Source organism: Anabrus simplex, chromosome 8 (assembly GCF_040414725.1).
Source record: "Anabrus simplex isolate iqAnaSimp1 chromosome 8, ASM4041472v1, whole genome shotgun sequence".
NCBI lineage: Eukaryota > Metazoa > Arthropoda > Insecta > Orthoptera > Tettigoniidae > Anabrus > Anabrus simplex.
The window spans coordinates 121,915,359-121,924,300 of record NC_090272.1 but is presented as its reverse complement, the minus strand read 5'-3'; the positions used below and the strand labels follow the sequence as shown (position 1 = coordinate 121,924,300).

At 41.2% G+C, this 8,942-nt stretch overlaps 1 protein-coding gene across 1 annotated transcript in view; it reads right to left on the bottom strand.

Moving 5' to 3' along the window:
* Window positions 1–2,385: 2,385 nt before the first annotated feature.
* Window positions 2,386–8,942, bottom strand: part of LOC136879186 (glutaminase liver isoform, mitochondrial-like) — a 208,494-nt gene continuing 201,937 nt past the window's right edge. The window contains exon 12 of the mRNA XM_067152957.2: window positions 2,386–2,486. Within this exon, the coding sequence (XP_067009058.2) occupies window positions 2,399–2,486 (88 nt within the window). The 3' untranslated portion in view covers window positions 2,386–2,398. The remainder of the gene's footprint in view (window positions 2,487–8,942) is intronic.

The following is an 8,942-nucleotide window of genomic DNA, read 5'->3' as shown; positions in this document are numbered from 1 at the left end:
TCTCCGTTCTTACTATTATTTGCCTGACTAGCCTACCACTAGTGAGTGAGTGTTCTGACGTTTGTTTGCTACTATAACCCTCGGTAAAGGTACGTATACCGAGCGAGTTGGCCGTGCGGTTAGGGTTGCATAGCTGTGAACTTGCATTCGGGAGATGGTGGGTTCGAATCCCATCGTTGGCAGTCCTGAAAATGATATTTCGTGTTTTCCCCATTTTCACACCAGTCAAATGCTGGATCTGTATCTAAATTGAGGTCATGACCACTACCTCCCCATCCTTGTGTATTAAATTACTAGTAGCAAAAGTATGGGTCGATTCTACTTTCGTAGAGTGATATGTTGCCATTTGTATAGGCTATCATAAGGCCAAGTGAGGGACGATTACAATATCTGAGTGAACTTCACAGTTGACGGAGCAAAAGAAGACCCATTTGCTCAGTTCAGAATACATCTTAATTAACTGTGCTACCACTGCGCTGTTCATACAGTTCTTCGTGTAGACATGGCGTTACATCATAAAATCGCTCAGATCAACTGAGAATGTGCGGGGCCTTGTGCGCGTGTATAACGGTCAATGCCGGTGTCAGAGTTTCTATCCAAACTTGAAACTAGTTTGTTTTATCATTCCATCTATTCACCTAACTTCACTTTTCCCTCTTTCAAATAAATAAAGTAGCACCTGTATCTTGCAGGCAATACTGGAGGTTGCAAAAGATAGCTAGCTTCCAGAAGCTCTATCAACAGGGTGTTTCAAAAGGAATATACGTATTTCGAATGCATATATTTATTAAACTGTAAGACATACGAATATGAAACTTTACACACATATTTACGAACCTCTCAAGTTCATATTACAGATGTTCAATATGTCCTCCATCAGCGACACGAACATGTTCACATCGATACTCAAATTCCTCCCATACTCGGGCAAGCATGTCTTTCGTCACTGATGTTATGGCAGTACGGATCCGGTTCCTCGACTTTTCCAGGTTTTGTGTGAGTGGTGGTACATAAACGTTGTCTTTAACGAAATCCCACAGGAAGAAGTTACAGGGTGTCAAATCCGGTAACCGTGGAGCCCAGCTGAGACAAGCTAAGTCGCCAGCTCCTTGACGACCAATCCAACGGTTCGGTAGAGTTTCATTCAGATATTCACGCACTTGACGACTCAAGTGTGTTGAAAAATGATTGTCTTCGTCCAGCCTCGAAAACAACCAGTTTTGTAACATAGCGAGATAATGCTGACAGTTAACCGTGTTTCCATCAAAGAAGAATTGGCCGTAAACAGATGATCAGGATAGCGCACAAACCACATTGATTTTGGGTGAATCTCGTACATGTTCAATGACTGCATGTGTGTTTTGTAGGCCCCAAATTCGAACATTGTGTTTATTCACCTGACCACTAGCATCGAAAGTCACTTCATCACTGAACACGATGCGTTGTACGAAAGTGTTATCATTGTCAATAGCATCAAGAATCTCGTTACAAAACGCCACACGTTTGCGTTTGTCATCAGGACCCAGAGCTTGTAACAACTGTAACTTGTACGGCTTCATAACCAACCGACGTCTCAAAACACGCCAAATTGTTGTTGTAGGCAGTTGTAACTCCCGACTGGCACGACGAGTTGATTTTTGAAGGACTGCGTTGGAAAGCATTTCAATTCATGCAACATTTTCTTCAGGAACAAGAGGGCGGCCATGACTCTTTCCTTTATATACAAATCCTGTATCTACAAACTGTCGATACCATCTGCGAATGTTCTACCCATTCGGAGGATCAATTTGGTACCTCAACGTGAAACGTCTTTGCACTGTAATCACGGAATTGCACTTCGCAAACTCGAGAACATAAACTGGTTTCTGCTGCGGAGTAGCCATTTTGAACATATGACGGTTACCAAGCAAAACAGAAGACAACTGGTATCTAGCGGCTATTAATATAAACTAGACTATGTATTAGTTTCTCCAATAGCCAAACCGAGGCGCAGCAATTGGTAGTTTGGACAAAATAATACTTTGTAATACGTATATTCTTTTTGAAACACTCAGTGCCCAGTGGGATCACTCTGAAGGTATTGGTATTTTAACGTATTCATGGTAAGTTCCTGAATTTTTGAATGCTATCCTCGTAAAATTGTAAGCTTGCTAGATGAATTTACAACTCAATGAACTATGATAGAACAGAGCAGTTATAAAAGAACTACTATTTTAGCCTTGGATTACATCCAGTCTTGCCTAGATGAAGGCAGACATTAGATACTCGGAGAGGTTTAGTTTTTGGTTTGATTGAAGGGAGATCAATAAAGAAACACAAACAAAGTGTAATTCACTATGTTATATTAAAGAAATTGGTCTTCCTTATAATCTATATACTATCATGTTAAGAATTCATGTCACCCGTTTTTAAGATGAGTTGAGAGATATTGTTCTACCTCGGGATGCTGAAACCCCTTTGCTTCATCGAGAGGTGAATGCCCCCACCTGAAAGAAAAAATAATTACACATAAAAACAATTTAACGTCGATTAATTCAGGCTATTATAACTATTTGGCAGTGTTAAATTTGAAACATGTCGTGAATATTAAGTCAGATCAGGCATTGCAAATATTAGCATGGTAGCAATGGAGTAGAATGTGATTCCCTACATCTTTAATTATGAGGTACTAGTGTACATTAAAAGTAAATTTGTGCTGGTTTCTTTCCTCTGTTTTTCTTAATCCATTTACCCTCCTGGATTGGTTTCCCCTCGGACTCCGAGAGGGATCTCACCTCTACCACCTCAAGGGCAGTCTCCTGGAGCATGAGACTTTTGGTCGAGGGAATAAAACTGGAGAAGAGGACCGGTATCTACCCATGAGGCCTCACCCGCTATGCTGAACAGGTGCCTTGTTGAGGGATGGGGAGATCGGAAAGGATAGACAAGGAAGAGGGAAAGAAGTCGCCATGGCCTTAAGTTAGGTACCATACCGGCATAAGCCTGGAGGAGAAGTGAGAAACTACGGTAAACCACTTCGAGGGTGGCTGAGGTAGGAATCGAACCAATCTCTACTCAATTGACCTCCCGAGGCTGAGTGTACCCAGTTCCAGCCCTAGTACCACTTTACAAATTTCGTGGCAGAGCCAGCGCATCCGAGGGTGGCAGTTAATCACACTAACCACTGCACCACACAGGGCGGACTGCGTTGTTTTTACCAGGCATACCATCCGGCTCCACGGCTAAATTGTTAGCGTGCTGGCATTTGGTCACCAGGGGTCCCGGGTTCTATTCCCGACAGGGTCTGGAATTATAACCACAATTGGTTCATTTCGCTGGCACGGGGGCTGGGTGTTTGTATTGTCTCCGTCATAATTTCATCCTCATCACGACGCGCAGGTCGCCTGCGGGAGTCAAATAAAAAGACCTGCATCTGGAGAGCCGAACTTGTCGTCAGACACTCCCGACTAAAAGCCATACGCCATTTCATTTCACCAGGCATACTCAGTATTTTAGGGTGGTTGTGTCTGGAAAATATAGAGTGATATGTACATATAACAATTAAGTACGACTCATTGGCTGAATGGTCAGCGTTGAGTCCTTTTCTTCAAACGGTCCCGGGTTCAATTCCCGGCTGGGTCGGGGATTTTAATCGCATCTGATTAATTCTTCTGGACTGGGTGTTTGTGTTTGTCCCAACACTTTCCTTTTCATATACAGAAAACACACTACACTGCCAACCACCACAGAAACACGCAATAGTGATTACATCCCTCCATATAGGGTTGGCGTCAGGAAGGGCATCCGGTCATAAAACAGGGCCAAATCTACATGTGCGACGCAGTTCCCACCCGTAAAAAAGGAGACGAAGAGGAGTACATATTTCAAATAATCCGCCTTGTAACTTATGTATTACCTGTACAGAGTAATACATAAGTTACAAGATTGTGAGCAACTCCAAAATGACCTCGATAATGTTGTAAGATGGACAGTAGGCAATGGTATGATGATAAACGGGGTTAAAATTCAGATTGTGAGTTTCACAAATAGGAATAGTCCTCTCAGTTTTAATTACTGTGTTGATGGGGTGAAAGTTCCTTTTGGGGATCATTGTACGTACCTACTGTAGGTCTTAATATAAGAAAAGGTCTTCATTGGGGTAGTCACATAAATATGATTGTAAATAAAGAGTACAGATCTCTGCACATGGTTATGAGGGTTTTTGGGGTTGTAGTAAGGATGTAAAGGAGAGGCCATATTAGCCTTTGGTAAGACCCCAACTAGAGTATGGTTCCAGTGTATGGGACCCTCACCAGGATTACTTGATTCAAGAACTGGAAAAAATCCAAAGAAAAGCAGCTCGATTTGTTCCGACAAAAGAGTAGCGTTACAAAAATGTTGCAAAGTTTGGGCTGGGAAGAACTGGGAGAAAGGAGACGAGCTGCTCGACTAAGTGGTATGTTCCGAGCTGTCAGTGGAGAGATGGAGTGGAATGACATCAGTAGAAGATTAAGTTTAAGTGGTGTTTTTAAAAGTAGGAAAGATCACAATATGAAGATAAATTTGGAATTCAAGAGGACAAATTGGGGCAAATATTCGTTTATAGGAAGGGGAGTTAGGGATTGGAATAACTTACCAAGGGAGATGTTCAATAAATTTCAAATTTCTTTGCAATCATTTAAGAAAAGGCTAGGAAAACAACAGATAGGGAATCGGCCACCTAGGCGACTGCCCTAAATGCAGATCAGTATTGATTGATTGATTGATTGATTGATTGATTGATTGATTGATTGATTGATTGATTGATTGATTGATTGATTGATTGATTGATTGATTGCCTCAGGACACTGCCCTTGAGGCGGTAGAGGTGGAATCCCTCGCTGAGTCCGGGGGGAAACCAACCCTGAAGGGTAAACAGATTAAGAAATAAATGAATAAAAATTAATAATTTAATATTTACACGGTTTGATTAATTTAATTCAAACTCCTACATAAATAAACTCTAGGTAATATAATTTTCCTTTGGAATCCTCTTTCATGTTCCTACATCTGGTAATATGGGTATATACTAGCTGATGTTCCCGTGCTTCGCTACGGTGTACTGTATCATGTCTAAAATTTGGCCTAGCTCAGGGTAGAAACGCGTAGTACGTCTGAATTTGGGCAATAAAATCTCTACTTACTAAAATGTACTGAAGTATGTGGACAGGAAGTCCGTACATACAGTATATATCTAGTGAATGAGAATGCAGGTTATCGGGTATAATAGATCTATTTAACTAAAAACATGAATTGGAATCGTACTAATTAAATAACAATTTATCAAACAGAATGAAGAACCGACCATTATGTTGGTCAAAGAAAGTGATACGCACATTTACATGAATTGACATTTTTAACAAATGTATACAAATTAGAAACGGGTAACGAACCCGAGAAAATAGGATATCATGTCCCATGGAATATGTATGAGTTACGGGCCCGTATTCAAGAGCCATGGGTAGTCAAGGGCAGAGTAGCAGGACTACCGGAATCTGGAGGTAAGCTATGTACGATACAACATCGGAAATACCCAGAACATGTCTTCTTGTGAACGGGAAATTAAAATGTCTTATGTTGCAGGAACACTGTTCACGGCACTTAACCGTGGACAAGATTAAACTTGGAGCAGATGCAAATTCACACCACACGGGATGGGGCAGCACGAACTGCAATGCAAGAAATGGGTCTTTACTAGAGTTTATTACTGGAACTGATTTGACGATACTAAACCTAGGAAACAAGACTACATTTACAAATAAAAATCGTAGGGAGGTAATAGACATTACACTAAGCACTACGCATATTACAAACTTTATTAAAGACTGGAAGGTGCTGGAGGAACCATTATTGGCATACCACCAGCACATCCAATTTGCAATAGATGCGAGACTATGTGAGATTGAGACGTACAGTGACCCAAAAAGAACTAACTGGGACAGTTAGAGAGAAGTTCTAGGGAAAGCTGTACAAAAAATTCCAACTAACGTGAGAGAACAGAAAGAATTGGATGAAGCAATGGAACTATCAGAAAAGGCTATTATACTGTAGACTCATTCCATGAAAACTGCCCTATCAAAGAAAAGAAAAACACAAAAAAAGTAAGGTGGTGGAACAACAAACTAGCCAAAATGAAAAAAGAGGTTAGTATGTTGTATAGAATATCATCTAGAAATGGTATGTGGGACGTATATCATAGGAAACTCACCGAGTATAACATAGGGATACGGAAAGCAAAAAGAAAATATCGGAGACTGTTCTGTGAGAAAATGGAATCACACACTGAAACAGCAAGGCTCCAGAAGGTTCTGAAAGTAACCCATATAAATCAAGTGAGGACACTGGAGAAACCAGATGGGCCATTTACTCAGGCGGGGAGTGGCACGCTGGAGATACTAATGGCGTGTCACTTTCCTGAGACTGAGGAAATGACAGAAGAAGAAACGGTTGGAACAGAGACCGGAGCTCGAAGAGCAGACTGGAACTGTGCCAACAGAATAATAAAACATAACCATGTAAAATGGGATATCGACACGTTTCATCCTATAAAGGCTCCGGGGCCAGATAAGATACTTCCGATACTCCTACAGGAAGGACGGCAGGTACTCGTCAATGCCCAGTCGGACCTTTTCAGAGCAAGTCTAGCTTTATGCTACGTGCCGAAATCATGGTCTGAAGCTAAAGCAGTATTCATACCTAAGCCTGAAGGGCAAATTATGCCCAAGCCAAAGCATACAGACCATTATGTTTAACCTCCTTCTGGACATTATCCTAGTAACCAACAGTCTTTACATATTGCCGACTGACCCTTACTTCCACAGCCATTTCTAACTCTATGCCTTTCCAATCTGTACCTCCTTCTTAGTCTCTTTATTCCCTGTTATAACAATGCGGGTATTTACCATTCCTTACCACCTTTAAAGGTACAAACATGTTTTCATATTCTTCAACAATTGTTTCCCAAATCCATAGTATGTGTTAGGGGGTTACCCGTGGACCAGGAGAGGTGAAAGAAGGTGCCGGGGTGAATGGGTCTAACTACAAAATCAAAGTTGATTTAAAACTTTAACAAAGGTTATATTTTTTCAAAAAATCAACAAATAACAATGTAACAGGTACCAGTAGCAATAAACAAGTCTATGAAAGACAAGATTGGTGGTATAAACAGAACTTGGACTTCAAGCCCTCACTTAAAAATTCCTGAGCTACACACTTAACTTTAAAAATATCATAACTTTACTTAAAGGCAGAAATCCCCTAATACCTGGATCACAGGCTTCCAACTCACAATATTAAGCCTTCAAAAGGCATTCAGTAATCTTACTTTGAAAAAGAGCTAACAGGCTCTCAGTTTTCAAGCCTATTCAAGGCAACACCAAAAATATCTTACATCTTTTGGCCTTCCATGGCCCAGCTTACAAAACTGAAACAGGGGTATCTTGTACCCAACCTATAGGGCCTTCGTGTAAAAGAAATAACAGTTAAATAAATGGCCCGAACACAAAATGAAAGGAGGCGAATACTTGCACTCCTCGATGTGACTTCTTAAAACCTAGAGGGCACTAGACCGATGAAACACGGGCTAATCCCAAACCATGGAGGTGACTCGTATAAGAATAATTTAAGACATTACGGAAAGGAAAAAAAACAGTTACAAACCGTAGTCACCTCAAATCAAAGTGAAGGGGAGCTCGAGAGAGTAGGTCACTCTCTATCCCCGATTTACAGTTAAAGATTTTAGGAAGTTTTTACATAAGCCAACAGAAAATTACATTTGTAGAAAAGGTTACAAGGTTAAAGTTTCGGACCTTTCCCTCAGGTTAAACTGCGGAGCTAGCAAGAAATAAAGATGTTAACTGGCCATTACTTTGCTGAAAACCTGCTGCCTGATGAAAGAGACGCCTCCCGCCTCCTGCTCGACACACACACTAAGTTAGATGTTGAGCAAATGGCCAAGAGAGGAGAAATCTGCAGTTTATAAACCCTCGAGGAAGGTTAGAGACCTTTCATGAATAAATTAGCCAGACCCGCTCAATTTTATTGGCTAGCTTAAAGTTACACACCAAATCGAAGAAGAAGCCTGTGATAGGCTGAAAATTAATTACAGAAATTAGTGATTGGCTGAATTCAAACTGGCGGAAAGAAAAGATCAATATTGCCAACCCAAAAATGAAAGAGCGAAATTTAGTAAAGAAAACTTATGAATACAAAATTTCTTCAAAAAAGTTCCTTCACTTCGCACCAGGGTGCATGATCATAGTTTTTAGCAGAGACATCTATGGGAGAATGTCCAAACTTCTTGATGAATGGAAAACAAAAACAAGTAGAAATTCACACAGTTCTGGAAACTTCACAATACCAAAATTACGTCAAATTACTGTAGTGACATCTTCTGAGTAAACGTTTAAGTAGGTCTAGCTTTCAAGTTCACTGTTCCTCCTGCAGAGGAGTTCCTTTAGGCGCAAGATTTAAATGTGTGGCGTAGAGGTGTACCTCCCGGTACAGACCTCCCGGTACAGACCTCCCCCCCCCCAAATATCCTTCCAAGGGGTGACACAGAAAATTTTGGAAAAAAATTAACTTTGAAGGAAAGAAAAAAATCTTTTTTTGAAGTAGTCAGGTAGCAACTAATTAAACTTCAGCTTCAGAGTGTCTTTGTTGCCGTAGAATGTGGAATACATGTGAATATGTTTGGCGGCAAGTACTGCCGCCGCTGCCGATATCCAGTTGAGGTCGCTCGGACCCCTCAAGTACCCTCAGATACACCTCTCTCGCTACTATGAGAGGGGTAGTCGTGGTGAAGGACGCCGCAGATCAGAAGTGTATTTAAAGTCCCCAGATGAGTTGGCGGTAGGGGTGCCGCACCTCAACCTTTGCCGGGAGATGGACTCCGGCGAGCCGTACACAGGCAGACATCACGGGAG